This window comes from Lepisma saccharinum, chromosome 4 (assembly GCF_977018435.1).
Source record: "Lepisma saccharinum chromosome 4, izLepSacc3.1, whole genome shotgun sequence".
In the NCBI taxonomy this organism is placed as follows: domain Eukaryota; kingdom Metazoa; phylum Arthropoda; class Insecta; order Zygentoma; family Lepismatidae; genus Lepisma; species Lepisma saccharinum.
Genome location: NC_139232.1, coordinates 45,341,877 through 45,357,504, shown reverse-complemented (window position 1 = coordinate 45,357,504; position 15,628 = coordinate 45,341,877). Strand labels below are relative to the sequence as shown.

The 15,628-nt window shown below is 39.5% G+C and overlaps 2 protein-coding genes across 4 annotated transcripts in view; one reads left to right on the top strand and one right to left on the bottom strand.

Moving 5' to 3' along the window:
• Positions 1-8,519, bottom strand: part of LOC145986437 (deoxynucleoside triphosphate triphosphohydrolase SAMHD1-like) — a 130,056-nt gene extending 121,537 nt beyond the window's left edge. For all 3 annotated transcript variants that reach the window (XM_083120454.1, XM_083120455.1, XM_083120453.1), the window contains exon 1: positions 8,463-8,519. The gene's annotated coding sequence lies outside the window, so the exon portion shown is untranslated. The remainder of the gene's footprint in view (positions 1-8,462) is intronic.
• Positions 8,520-8,932: 413 nt separating this feature from the next.
• LOC145986910 (uncharacterized) overlaps positions 8,933-15,628 on the top strand; it is a 50,817-nt gene continuing 44,121 nt past the window's right edge. The window contains exon 1 of the mRNA XM_083121376.1: positions 8,933-9,307. Within this exon, the coding sequence (XP_082977502.1) occupies positions 8,983-9,307 (325 nt within the window). The 5' untranslated portion in view covers positions 8,933-8,982. The remainder of the gene's footprint in view (positions 9,308-15,628) is intronic.

Genomic DNA, 15,628 nt, shown 5'->3' with positions numbered 1-15,628 from the left:
TCAGTCTCCTTATACATTCTCGGTACTATATGTTGATATTTCCACTGAGGTTTGGAACCCTCTGCTTGCAAGAACCATGAGTGCGGACTCATTTTTCAATGCATAAAGCTCTCTTCTCTGTAAAGCAAACAACTTAACTCTTGCATGTAAGTGAAACAATTGAATCGAATAAAATAAAGTGTCATATTTCCTTACATTATCAATGAGATTTCTGCTTCAGTACAGTATATCCAAGTTAAGTACTGTGAAACTGACTACATGCAGTTATACCATTAATGCTGACGAAAAGGGTATGTAGGTATTAGAAATTTAACGCAAGCAATTTATAGAATTTCATTGTATAGGTACCTGACTTAGCTAACCACACATTAAAACAGGAACACACTAATAATAAAAGCTTCTGAAAGTTCATATACGAGGGGCATCCTGAAAAAAGGTCCAATGACCCCTATACGCAGCACTAGTGGTCGGAGAGCGACACACACACATGCAGGCAGGAAGAAGTGGCATGTAGCTCTAATCTGGTACAGTTGCAATGCAGCCGTTTTAGGAAAGTTCTAGGTTAAAGATTGCACCTGTCATACAGTCTCCCACCGAGCCTAGCCTACAATGTACACTCAGAATTTGGCACAGAGCCACCAGCAATTGTGTGAGGTGTGCAGACAGGACGTCGTGTATGGTCAGACGATGGTGCAGACAATTCACGGAAGGCCAATCGAATGTGCACAACCCCATACAGCTGAGTACACACGGGCCCTTTGCATCACTTCAGGTGAGAGATCTTGGACCATTCCCTGTACAGCCCTGGCCTTGAATGTACCGACTTTCATCTCTTTGTTTAACTAAAGAGGTTTCTGGCAGGGTAAGGATTTGACAGCTACACTGAGGTAGAGATAGTTCCAGTCTTTGCTGTCCGACACATATACCATGGGCATACAAAATTTAGTGGCATGCTACTACAAATCCCAGAATAACGGTGGTGATTACGCTGAAAATTAGGTTAAGATTCACTGTTACTAATGCAATAAATTACAACTGATATTCATGTTTTATTTATACCTAATCGGTAGGGACCTTGATATTTTGTTATTTTTTAAAAAAATTGGTGTATTTTCTTATTTTTTATTTTTTACTATACGGTGTTATTTTTCTCAAAATTCACATTTTCATTTTAGCGCATTTTCTGGCAAACATCTGAAATTATTCCTTCATGGTATTTTTAAACTACTGTTTCAAATTGTAAGTCACATGGCTTACGCCTCTTCGTGAGAGTTTGAGATCTTGAAAGTTCTTTTGGGAAAGTTATTTTCGATACACCTTTTTTTTAAATTTTAAGGTAAGGATTTTAGATAATGGAATTTCCCCCGTATATACTGAAGGGTGGATAATGGCCATAAGTGGCGATGTACCCAAAAAATTAAAATCAATCAATCTCACGTGACAGATACCGATATATTATGGCACCAAAAATTGGCATTATCATTTTTTTGACTTGTCAGTATTAAATTTCCCAAAATTCGCGTTTTGGTTTTAGAACATTTATCTGCCAAATATACCGAAACTTAATACTCCATTGTGTTTTAAACGATTATTTAAAATTGTAGATCACATGGTCTATGTATTTTCGTGACAGTTTGATATGTTGGAACAGATTTTTGAGGAAGTAAAAGTAAAGTGCTCCCCTGCACTTTTCCATGAAGGTGTATAAGGGTGTGGAGTGGGCCCCACACTTTCTTGATCATGGCTAAAGGTGGGGGTGATGTGACCAGCACCATGCTCCTGGCTACCTTTATCCCTCAAAGTTTCCTCAAGGTACCAGCTTCATATGATGCTGGGTGGGTGCCGAAGCAGTTTGAATAGGTGGAAAACATCCCGGTTCTCCCCCGCAGGAGATCGACATTGACATTGAAAACATATCTCGTGGGACAACTATGAGGATATGGATCCCGTGTGACAGTAGATACGCACTCGATCTCCTGTTAGAACCCTGCCACTTTTCTCTGTGATGCAAATGGTTTTGATAGAAGTTGAAAAAATCGTGGGAAATACATGATTTAATGTGGCTGTCGGAATTATTCCATGTAAGTATAACTCAATAGTTTACTCTTGAGTACAATGCTGGAAAACTTGCATGTTCTATGTACACAAACATGGCCTAGAAAAGACAAGAATGTTGGATTTCATGGAATTTTTTGTTGTTTTAGGTCATTTCTTTAAAAAAAATCAATAAAAACGCCAACAATTCACGTTTTATGCCAAATTCGCATTATTTTGATATTTAGAAAGGGCGAAAAATGTGTTCAGACATCACTGCTCATTCCTAAACATAACTTCGCAGCAATTACCATTTTTCATGGTTTTGGCGTTTGCGAAAAATCAATCGGAAATTACTTTCTGGCCACCCCTCGTATAAATCAGTAGATGGAAAGTGAAAATTTAGCAGGGCTGGCAGAAAAAAGTCATTTCTTGAAGAAAGTGATTTGCTTTCATGATTGAATGATTCGAGTAAATATCATATTAAAATATTTACGTATTTATTACTAGTATTTTATTTCATAATATTGGACATTAACCTTACTCAGTGAGAGATTAATGACCATCTCTCACGAGTTTAAACAGACAGGGCAGAGAATGGTGTTAATTTCATTGCAATACTAGTGTTGCAGTAAATTTGAGGTTGGGAGCATGCACTTGCCAATTTTTATAACGTTCACCAATGCAGGTTTATGTTTCACTTTTTCGTGATAGTATTCAATATATATCCAGTTTTGTTGGATTCTTCTTGATATCTAAGAATAGTGCATTCTTCTTGATATCTAAGAATAGTGCAATGTCATACATGCATACATCAGGATGATGTAAGAAAACCTTTGTAAGCATTGCTACATTAAATAAGGTGAAGCAAGCCAGAAAAGTAATACAATTCCAGCAGCATATTTGCAGTCTAAAGCTCTTCTTGTTTATGCATACGATTTTTGTTGGATGTTGCAGTCCGAAGACATCGAACAAAAATCATAAGAGTCCCATGCATGCAATTTCTGTCACATGTTGTAGTGAGATACTTTGTCGGGTGGCGATATTCGACAAAAATCGTATGTATCAATGGAACCTATTTGTTTCCATGTTCCTTCAGTTTGTCCAACAAAATGCTTACTACGACGTCCGACAACTATCGGACGGCGCCACCCGCTCCCATCCCCTCCATCTGTTGACAGTTCGGTCTCCTTACTACTCTCCCATATGGACAAGAAAAAATGATAATTCAATGCATTTTCCACGTAATATTTAGAGGCTTAACCTTTACTCCCCCGATGTTATTATATGGTATCATCAGAGTAAGGTCGTTCTGGCCCGATGAAACCATATGGTATCATGGTGCAGATTACGAAATGAATGTGCTTTTTGGACCCTCAAACTCTTCTGTTTGAGACAGCTCTGGAGCAAGCCTGGGTAAATTCATATTGATGACCAACCTCCCCCCGCTCCGCAACATATCCATGACACATTTCCGAAGTGTCTCACATTTTGGCTCATTATTCAACTTGTATGGCACCCAGGAACATGAAACAAGTTTCAATCTCTTTGGAATGGTCCATTCTTTGAAGAGAATACTAAGGTTTGCGCCTTCTTCCGAAAATAGCGAGAGAAGAGGGGGCAAACTAAAGATTTTTTAAAATTGAAATTCGATGGTCACGCCCCCAAACCCCCCTTCCTCGGTTCGGCGATTTTAATTGTACACGGCTACATGCTATGATGTTTTAGCTGCAAAACAAAACTTATCCGAAGTAAATTGCTCCCATAGTGCCAGAGTTATAACAATTTTCCTCCAAAAATGCTAATTACCTATTTTTCGTAAAAAAAAAAAAGAAAGAAAAAAGAAATCACATTTTGGCTTATTATTCAACTTGTATGACAACCAAGAACATGAAACATGTTTCATTCTCTTCAGAAATCTCCATTCTTTAAAAATAATACTAAAGTTCACGCCTTCTTCCCAAATAGCGGGAGAAGAGGGGGCAAACTCCATATGTTTATGGTTTTTTCATTGAAATTCGGGGGTCGCGACTCCAACCCCCCCCCCCCTTCCTCGTTTGGCGTTCTGAATTGTATACGGTTGCATAGTACGATGTTTTAGCTGAAAAACAAAATTTATCCGAAGTAGATTGCTCCCATAGTGCCCGAGTTATAACAATTTTCCTCCAAAAATGCTAATTACCTATTTTTCGTAAAAAAAAATAATAATCACATTTTGGCTTATTATTCAACTTGTATGACACCCAAGAACATGAAACATGTTTCATTCTCTTCAGAAATGTCCATTCTTTGAAAAGAATACTAAAGTTCACGCCTTCTTCCCAAATAGCGGGAGAAGAGGGGCAACCTCCAGATTTTTATGGTTTTTTCATTGAAATTCGGGGATCGCGCCCCCTAAACCCCCTTCCTCGGTACGGCGTTCTGAATTGTACACGGTTGCATGCTATGATGTTTTAGCTGCAAAACAAAACTTATCATAAGTAGATTGCTCCCATAGTGTCAGAGTTATAACAATTTTCCTCCAAAAATGCAAATTACCTATTTTTCGTTAAAAAAAAATCACATTTTGGCTTATTATTCAACTTGTATGGAAACCAAGAACATGAAACATGTTTCATTCTCTTGAGAAATGTCCATTCTTTGAAAAGAATACTAAAGTTTGTGCCTTCTCCCCAAAATAACGGGAGAAGAGGGCGCAAACTTCAGATTTTTGTTTTTCCCATTGAAATTCGGGGGACGTGCCCCCCCAAGCCCCCTTCCTCAGTCCGGTGTTCTAAATTGTACAAGATTGCATGCGATGATGTTCTAGCTGCAAAACAAAAGTTATCCGAAGTAGATTGCTCCCATAGTGCCCGAGTTATAACAATTTTCGTCAAAAGAGTGTTCGAAGTCAATGAAGACGATATTCCCTGACATTTCCCTGACTTTTTTTGACACCTCAAATTCCCTGACTTTTCCCGGTTTTCCAGGTTTTCCAGGTCTGTCGCCACCCTGTTTATAAATCAAGTTTCATAATGATTCTTTCTAGTTTCCAGTATGCAAGATTTTTAGGCAAAAATGAATCTAACGAGAATCCAACAACACCATTATGTTGTGTTATGCAAGAAAAACCAAATTCATTAAATAATAATGGTTATACATTATTATCTACAGTTTGATGAATTGTGTAAAAATTTGTAATACTTTTTTTTGTACTTGCTGCAACATTATAACATGGGTCCCTTAGTCCACCACGGACTCTATTTCCCTCATAGGGGAGACTACAGACACTGTTTGCCTACTGGTTATGTTAACCATTTTGCAAAATATTGTGTGAATTGTATTATATTATAGTTGAAATACATGTGTTTGACACCTGACAAACAAATAGGAATCCCTTGATTGATCAAGATGGTGCAAATAATTTTACGGAGCGCCATGGCATTCTCTATAATATATTTTTTTTCATATAGATCGTTTGGCTCCCAGAGCCGACTCCCATCGCCCCATAGCTCTGAACTTGGACTATAAGAATAGCAGAAATTGAGAGCGAAGCAAGCAAGAAAATTTTACGAAATGTACTTTTATTTGCATTAAATTTGAAATTGAGGGGAGGGCAATTGCCACTCTGTGCCTCTTGCAAGTACCCTTGGTAGTCTGGAAGAAAAATGCAAGGAACACGTAAAAACTAATTCCATGATGAGTATCCAATTGTCCTGCTATTCTTAGATTCTCCTAGTCTTGTTTCTTTACTTCAATGTTTGCTTCCCCTAGAATGGACTTCCCTCCAAGGTTGGGGGCAGGGGGGGATTTACCCCTGCCCCCTGTGTTTGCAGCACTGTTTATGAGTGTCTCTTCATCACTCATTGTTGCGATTAACTAGAAGGGGCAGGAAAGCAACGCTAAGTAACAAGAATCAAATATCCACTCCCTCTCTCTACCACATGAATCACTATTACGAAAAGGTAGACTTGGGAAACAAATATTTAAGCAGTTCCAAGTTCATAGCAACACATCCAAGATAAACATCCCAACACATTAGGCACCTTTAATACAAGACTACTAAAAATGTCACAATTGTTCTAGATATTGAAAATTGCTAAATCATTTCCCGAAGTCTGAATCCGTAAGGGATTTTTTTCCCTCAATCCTGATACGACATTATATGGAATCCCATACACCCTAATAAATCACAAAATCAATAAGTGTCTTTGTTAGGTTGCTAGAGTAACACATAATATAATTGTAAAGATAAGTGAGAATTCCAGGTAGGAATGTGTTCTGTATTTTTCACAGGGGGCAAAGCAGGCTCTGGTCCTGGTCCTGGTTACTACAACTCTGTAAAATTAATTTTAATTGATTAATTGGACTCTCTTCCAGCAGCAAATTATTGTCGTCCTTGTTTGTTCCTGAGAAGGAAGTTTGGAACAGTTCAGGTTTTGTCACAATTTCTACAAATCTAGCGGACGTCATGAAAAACTCAGCCATCTGAATGTCATTATTGCATTGAGGACTTTTGAATTACCCTACAAAAAAGTCAACTTAATCTACAAATAGAGAGATGAAACAGGTTTCGACCAAACATTTTTTCCTGTGATCACTCATAAATTGCTTTCATTATTTTTTTCTTTGTTGTGCATAAACAATTTTGTTTTTAATGTTTTCTTTACATTATATCATATTTGCTTTAACAATGTTATTGTCATAATTTTAACGTGCTTCATGTATGTCACTTCTGACAATTTGTAACATATGTATCGTATATTTATTTGGTTCATTTCAGTAAGGGTTGAATTTTACTTGGTCTACTGTATTATATTACGACAAGGATGGAAGGTGGTTTCACCTGCACCTGCAGGTCACCTGTTCCCGTGCCCGATTTAGCACCGCACGCCACTGGCCCTCCACTGGGTATCAAAACCGGGAGGCAATAATGCTACCATGGTGCTTTAATAAATAAGAAGAATACGTTAATAAGAAGAACAATTTTATAATTAGGCCTAACCTATCTTTTAGGTAAGGGGAGTGGGTAAACTGATCTCCTTGGGATGTCCCATTTTGGGGTCAAACTATTATGGTCACACTAGGGGAACGAGTTTACAATACCGGACCACTCTCCAATTTCTATGAAATTTTGCCTACTCACTAATTGAGACCTCCTAATCACGAATCTGCATGTAATAATTGGCGGTCAAGTATGGAAATGTAGAGAAAAACGAAATGAACTATGTTTTCCTAACGTAACGTAACCCTACCGAAAGAACAGCAGGTCCACGGAAGATGCCATTTTCCCAACATGAAAAAATCAGCGTGCAATACACCGTTGCCAAACGTGCCTAATCAAACGAGTCCACATTCCTAAATAATAATTTTTCATTGTATTTATGCTAATGGAACCTAACCTAACCTCGTAGGCAAGCCTCAAACACAAGGTAGGGAAACTGTTGTGCGTGTCTTCCGCCATTTTTCCATGCTGAACACAATGTATCCTTCGGACACATTTATTTATTTTTACAGAAGAAACTACTTACAGTAATAAGTTCCTGTAGCATTGTCAAACATCGGGAAGGTGTTTTGTGTGATGTGGGAATGTTTCATAGCTGAAATTCATGTTGTTCGTTGAAAATTAATTATCCAACGGAAAATAGCTAGCCCCACGAACCATTGGCGCGTGGATAGGTTAGTTCCGTCAGGTTAGGAAACATAGTTAAAATTTGGTGTCGTGTTAGTATCAGGATCTAGAAATTGGAAATAATTGCGAACCATTGGCGCATGGTTAGGTTAGTTCGTCTCAGGCAAGCGAAAAGACCTATCAGAAAGATGTACTGGTAATGTGAAAAATTGCAATTAATTTAATCAAAACAACGTTGATACACCTTCAGGAATGTTCCGCGAAGCAGATACGTAAGTACGAATGTCAAAAATTGACGAAACGAAAAAATTAGAGGTGTCCGAAGGATAGTAAATTTTTACCCGTGATTAGGTCTAATTAGCGCGTATGCGAAATTTCATAGAAATTGGAGAGTGGTCCGATATTGTAAACTCATGCCACCCTGGGTAATAGCTATATGATAAGTGCAACTTTCTTGTTGATGTTATTAGTTGTGAAATTAAAGATGTCACATAAATCTTCAAGGGGTCCGGGTTTGACAGTCGGTGGAGGCACATTGCACAGCGGTTCGGACATCATTTACCCTGTAGGTTCAGTTTCGACTTAAAACAATTCAATCTCATAAACTTTTTTTTATTTCTGATCGGTACCAGTTAGATATGCCGGAGACACATTTAACTCGTTTATTTTCAAATAAAAATCGGTACCAGTTAGATATCAAATTAATTAATGTTGCAAACTATGTAGTAAGTAGGTTGAAAGGAACCCAATCCAGACTTCATCATTATCATGCACTATTATATAAGACATTATATAAATAAATATATTTCTATGTTACCCTCAATTCCTCAAAGTTATTTCGGTTCTATTTACGGTCCCCTCCGTTACCCGAGTGTTGCCAGGTCAGATTTTAAAAAATCGGGAGATCGTTAGGAGTACGATTGGCGACGATCGGGTTTCCGATGCTCTTGAAATCTCGAATTCTACAAGGAATAAAACTAGCAATTTTCGATAAGTCAGAGACACTTAAAATGCAGGCAACGTCGAGAGTTAACGACTGTTTAAAATGACTTTTCCCGACTGCTCGGGATCCTGAAAATTCGGGAACTCATTTCCCGAAATCGGGACGTAAAATTTTATTCCCGACTTTTCCGGATCCCGCACACCCATAGGCCCGCTTTAGATGACCAAAATGCTACCGTGCAGAATAGAAAAACTAAGCAGAAACATAACTTGAAATTGTTCCGGAATAGCAAAAGTTTATTAACTATTATTACTACTGGCAGGTCGAGTTGTCCATGTCCGAGTAGTTATCTGTGCATCAAAGATTTCGGGGGGAGTGGTTGTGTAAGCAGAAAATGGTAGATAGGCAAAGAAACATTACACATTTTGTTAATAACGATGACTCCATGCTAGAAGATGGCCCAACTGAAGAATTTCGTGGTGCCACTCTGCAGATACAACAGGATTCCTGTCGGTTAACTCCTAGCCCAAGCAATGACCATAGTGATAATGAATCAGTTGCGAAGTTGCCTCTGACACCAGATTCAATCTCAGCTGATCAACTTGTTCTTAGGACAGAATGTGACATTCAGGATGATTTTTCAAGTGAACTCACTCTCAAGCCAGTAGTGTCCAGTGGCACGGATGCCGTATCACCTGTGAACTTCTTCCCAAGGAAAAGTAAGAAATAATATGCAACTTTGACAGGGCAATTGGTCCATTGCTCATTCGTCCACTCTTAATTGTTTGGCACTTTTTTTGTTTGTTTGTTTAGTAAAGAGCGAGTGTTTAGAAATAGTTTCCCAAAAAGTTGCAGACAGGAAACTTTTCATGTAGTATTATTACTACAGTTGAACCTGAGTTATACGTATGTCAAGGTGAAGAGGAAATAAGGTAAGAATTTACAATATATAGAGTATCTCCAAGCTAATTTTGCTACTAAGCAATTTTGGCCTTCTAATCACGAATCTGTTGTTAAAATGCGGGGGTCACGTGTAGATATTGTACATTATGCACAGGTAGCTCCATGAACCATTCATGGATAGCCCGACAAACCATTCACGGATAGCCCCATGATCAATTTCCGGTAAGGTTAGGTTAGGCAAGCTTAGTTAAAATTTTGTTCATTAAGCAATGCGATACAGCTCTAAAAAAAAATCCACTTACATCGGCTTTTTTCCCGCTTAGCACACGTGACCCCCGCATTTTGACAATAGATTATTGATTAGAAGGCCAAAATTATTTAGTATACAAATAATAACGAAATTGGAGATACTCTCTATATTGTAAATTCGCTCCGAAAGCAATATGTATAATTAAGAATTACTTGCAAATCAGATTGAGATACCATATCATGTCATTATTAAAATACTGTAATTGTATCTATTTTTAGGGTAATTATGCGATATCGCCCGAACATCTCTCACTGGTTTCTGTCGTTAATTTTAGCATTGATACCTATTCTGCATTGCGGAAGATTCTTTAAGGTGAAGTTGTCTTTTTCCATAAAATTGTGTCAACTTTTCGTATTACGAGTCATTGTTTGTCTTCCTTGTTCCGCTTGGGTAACAGACAATATGGCATGCACTCGTCATGGATCATCACGCGTCGTGCCAGTGTTTGGTCGATTTGGAGTGGGTATGCAGTATTTCAACCTTCTTCACTGAAAGATACTTACTTTCGTGTTCATTATGTTATCACAAACCATTGACGGATAGCCCCAAAAACCATTCACGATAGCCCCAATTGCACTAACATAAATTACTGCCTGAATAAACTTATATGTGTGAAGTGTATAACATGAGATTGACATCCATTTTCCAGGGAGGCTCTACCCCCTTGCTCTCCCCCTGGATGTCCATGATGATATGTATTAAGTCTTATGATCCAAGAAAGTGGTCATACAGTGCGAACATTTAGATACATGTTGCATTCTTATTAAATTATGTAGTGAAATACCAAATATAACTATCCTTGCCTTTAAAAACAATTTTTGAACCTTTTCAATGTAACCAATGAAGGTACAAAATACATAGTACATTAATATGTATAGTGGAACCACAAGAAAATAAACCTGCGCAGAAGCACATCGTGCCGGCAGGAAAGGGCAGGGGGAAGGAACATTCAGAGCGGCTAACGTCAGCTTTGTCAGGCCTATTGATTTCTCGGGAGAATTCCTTAATAAACTATTGTTATGGAACCTCCAACGACCAGCTCAAAAACACATTTCCTGCTTATCTTACTTGAACATGGAGGTGGAGTGGAACTCCACTCAGCCGTAAAAAGTGCTGTTTGAACTGTGAAATTATATCAAATGCTACTCAATTGTGCTAGGACATTATTTTATTACTTTTACTACATTACTATTTTTAGATGGCTGTATGGTATCCCACCCCAAACTATATTTCTATTTTAGTTATTTTACGTCGCTTTTGTGCCTCTACGGGTAAGTACGACAACAAGGATGAATGAAGAAGTGATACAAACACAGTGAAACGTCCATGCCTTTCTAGGTAGAACCTCTGACTTCGTAGCGTGGGTAAATTATTTTACACACACACACATATACATATACTTATACATGTGTGTGTGTATTTCTAGCAGATGGGGAGGATAGGTGAACCCTAGCATTATCTTCAATTATTGAGGAAGACATGCTGTATACTTCACCAATATATTTCACATACATAATTCATTTTCTCATTATGGTGCAGGACGCGTGCCAACCCCTAACGATACCTGTACACCGAACACCAGCAGAAGGCAAATTAATTTGTTATTGTTAGCATTGGACTTGAAAGATTGTGGAAAATCCCCGACAATGAAGGGCGGCACGTTAGCTTCATTTATGAACACAACTGTCTACGATTTACTGTCCAAAAATAAAGGCATGGCAGATGCCTTGTGTCGGTGCTGAGAAAGGGCAAACTTGAGGGTGTTTTCCGTGCACCCTCTTAGATTTTTCCACCGGAAGATGCGGAAGAGATGAAAGACATTGGTCGGGTCCCTCGGACGGTTTACTTTCTTTTGTTTGAAACACGTCCACTCCTGAAATGGAGATGTTCGGTTTCTTTTCGCCAAACACAGGGTGCTGGGTTTAGCACCATTGTTACAAAAGTATCTGTCACGTTTCCACCTTAAACAACGCGCGACACTGCAGCAGGGGGCTTTTATTGTGATCCTTTGCTTGGCGACTCTAGGTTATTCACAACCTATATCGTTCTGGAAAATGAATGTTGACATAAAAGCACCTATTATTTCAGACCTATGAGTCAATTTCAGTCACAGTAATCCATTATTATAATAGGAACGTGGTAATTTCAAACTCAAGTGGTGTTTTCTGAGAGGGCAATGCTATTACGGGTTAATAGGCCTAGTTTACCTGCCTGATAAAAAACAACAACATTGTTTCCCCCTTGCTGGAAGAAATCTGCGGACGTTCCCTTGCCCCCAAGTGGGCATGTCTATGCCCCCCCTCCCCCCAAAGAAAACATTGTTTATCTGCTGCTATTAGATCATTGGATTTTGTAGCAGATCTTCTGGTTTCTCAAGGAACAATCTCCTGATTTTTTCAAGTCTGACCTCACAACACTGCCCCGATCACCGACAACGGCGGGGAAGATGCACGAACGCTTTTGACGGAAGGTTTTTTTTCCTTGTGGTCGAACTATACCTTCCATTTGCCACTTCAGGACAAAACGTGAAGTGCACAGCAACTTCATCTTCAGTAAAATCCCTTCTGCCGCACTATCCCGAACTGTAAAATTTCTTCGTGAACATTGAGTCTCTTTCATAACAGTTTTTGGAAAAGCATGAAGTGGTACGTTTAGTTGGCATGTTACGTGGAACATATGCATAGAACGTGTTAACATCAAAACTACCCTTCACATTACAACTCTCATTAAAAACATTTCCCAAGTACGACCTGGTGATACCTTTGAAAGCAGCTGAAATTTTTGCTTCAGTGCGAGGAAGAACAAGCAGGCGGAAAATAAACTGTTTATCAACAATGCAAAAAAGAAAGGGGAAAAAAACATAACCCACATTAAGCTATAGGCAATTATCAAAAACCACTTGAAGAAACAAAAGATGAAATATTCAAAACAACAATAGTGACAAAATTAAAAAAAAATGGAATCTGATCTTTATAGAGGCTGCCGCCAGTACAGGAATGTATGTACTAGGCATGTCCAGAAAGTAAGTTTCCCTGGGGTCATGCACGAAAAGGAAACATTATTTCATTCAATGTTTTATTGCCACAGATACAGCACTTGTCAACATAATTCCTGCCAGAATTCAGGCACTTGTCATAACGTGGGACCAACTTCTGTATCTGGGTGCCGAACCACTGTGTGACAGCCATCTGAACCTCTTCATCGCTGTGAAAATGTTGACCAGACAGGAACTTTTTCAGGTGCAAGAACAGGTGGAAATCACTGGGAGCGAGATCCAGGCTGTACGATGGATGATCGAGTACCTCCCAACCGAACATATCCAGAAGGGCTGCAGTGGGCCTAGCCATATGCGGCTTGGCATTGTCGTGCAACAAGATCACCCCAGCACTGAGCTTACCGCGAAGCTTATTCTGAATGGCTTGTCGCAATGTCCCCAGTGTTTCACAGTAATGGTTAGCGTTCACAGTCTCACCTCTGGGCAGAAACTCGATGAGCAGAATGCCTTGTCTGACCCAGAACACCGTGCACATCACTTTTCGTGCCGACACAGTCTGTTTGAACTTCGTCCTGCATGGAGCTCCACTGTGACGCCAATGCATGGACTGCTGCTTGCTTTCTGGGGTGCTGTATGCAACCCACGTTTCATCCCCTTTGAGAAAATCGTCATCGTCATGGTAACGCTGCAGAAATGTCAGTTGTTTCGGCACCCACCGGGCACACAATTTCCGGAACAAGAGACGTTTGGTAACAATGTCGTGCAACGACGAAAGAGAAATGGCTGCTGAGTTCCGTGATCGTGTCGCGATGATCCTCCAATATGCGCTACTGCACCTGCTCCACAATCTCGTCCATAACAGCCGATGGCCACCCACTTCGCTCGTCGTCATGCACATTTTGCCGGCCTTCAGTAAATGTCCTGCACCAACGATGCACCATCTCCTTGCTCATAACGTCTGGCCAATACACCTAACACAGCTGACGATGAATTTTGATCGGCTGTATGTTTTGTTTGTTCAAGAACTTTATCACCGAACAAACTTCATATGCGGTGGGAGATGGAATAAGAGCCGTCATATTTCATCACTGCCGTAACGCTACTGAGGACTTTCGGGAGGCATCTTCTAAGATATTCACTAGCCAGGGCATGTGCCTCTCACGCGTGCACAAAACTGGTTTCAATATACATGGCCTGCCACCTGTGGGCAAGTGGGGAACGTACTTTCTGGAAGAACTATATTTCGAAATCTCTTTCAGTGCTTGCCTGTTGCAATAATAACGGTCTTACTTCAGTACCTAACATTCAGTGCTCAATATGACGACATGACGTAATATGACACTCTAAGGGTTAGTGTTTTCAGTTGAACATAGGGGCTGCGGAAGAAAATTAAGGGGTGTGCAAGCACCCCCTTGGGCCCTACTGGTGCCGCCCCTGGTCTTGCCTCACTCAACTTTCTCGCAATTCGAGACCAACCACCACCATGCCCATGTATCCCTTTTCTTATTCGAAACACACCTTGTGTTTTTATAACAACAAATGTATACTTCTGTGACATTTTTGTAGCTTGGTTACATATAAATCAACTGTATTTTATGAAAATTAGTATGTATAACAGCGAATTACGTATACATGAATTACATACAAATAGGGTTTAATTTACACTTTTTAAAATTATGCTTTGCTGGGACCTACAGTAATTTACGTACAGAACTGAGTTACGTATAAAGCAGTTTCAACTGTATTAGTGATGGGTTATGGCTGTTCCTTTTCAGGAGGCAGTTCACTGGAGCTCACTCACCGAAAGAAGTCGTTCAAAGGAACTACCAACTAGAGATGGGTTATGGCAGTTCCTTTTTGCAAAGCAGCTCAGTGGACCTCTCTCACTGAAGAGTTGAGTTCTTCAAGGAAACGACCAACACCACTCGCTATTAGTTTAGCGCAGTTGAGGCAAAGAGAACTGCTGCTGGAGTTAGTATGAGTTAAAAGGATAAGAGGGCAGGGAACCCCGCGTACTACTCCACTTCCCACAGAGGAGAACATACACAGCAGTAAAGACACAATATACGAGGCAGGGTGCGAAATCATTGAAGACTGGTGGGGGCCCACACCTGAATCAGTATGTGATATACTGTGTCCATTTCCTTGCGAGGTCGAGAGATCGGGAGAAGTGTGGCGGGTGGCGCTAGAGGAGATGCTGACATATTTTACCAGTAACATCCTGCTTATTTTTATGGTATCTTTAGGATGCAGATATTTATATTAATATTGCAAAACGAGCACTAACTTGTCTTATAATAGTTGTTCAAAGTGATGTCCACCTACATTCACACATTCCTGGTATCGTTTGATGAAATTTTGATTCACACGCAAAAGTTCTTCTTCTATAATTGTTCCACGTTCTGCCCTTATATTGTCTTTTAGTTCGTTGATACTATGAGGGTTATTTTGGTAGACTCTATTTTTTAAGGTTTCCCACAAATAATAATCGCAAACTGTAAGATCTGGCGTTCAAATGTATTGTGTTGTTCTAACGTGAACTTTGCGGCTGGCAGTTCAATCACCTCACTTACACACAACACACACACACATTGCAATTACACAAAGAAGTAGCATGGCAAGTAACAACAAACCACGCTGTTTCACACAGTACAAAATTAACATGTTCTTGGTTCAAGGTCTGTTCCTCACTCCATTCGCAGCTCTGTACAGGACATCTGTAGTCACGAAGGAAAGAACAACTTAAGCTCGGAGCTTTCAGATTGCAAACAATGCTCACAAAAAACATTGACTTTTAACGATTTAGTCTGCAACTTAATCTTGATACAGTGT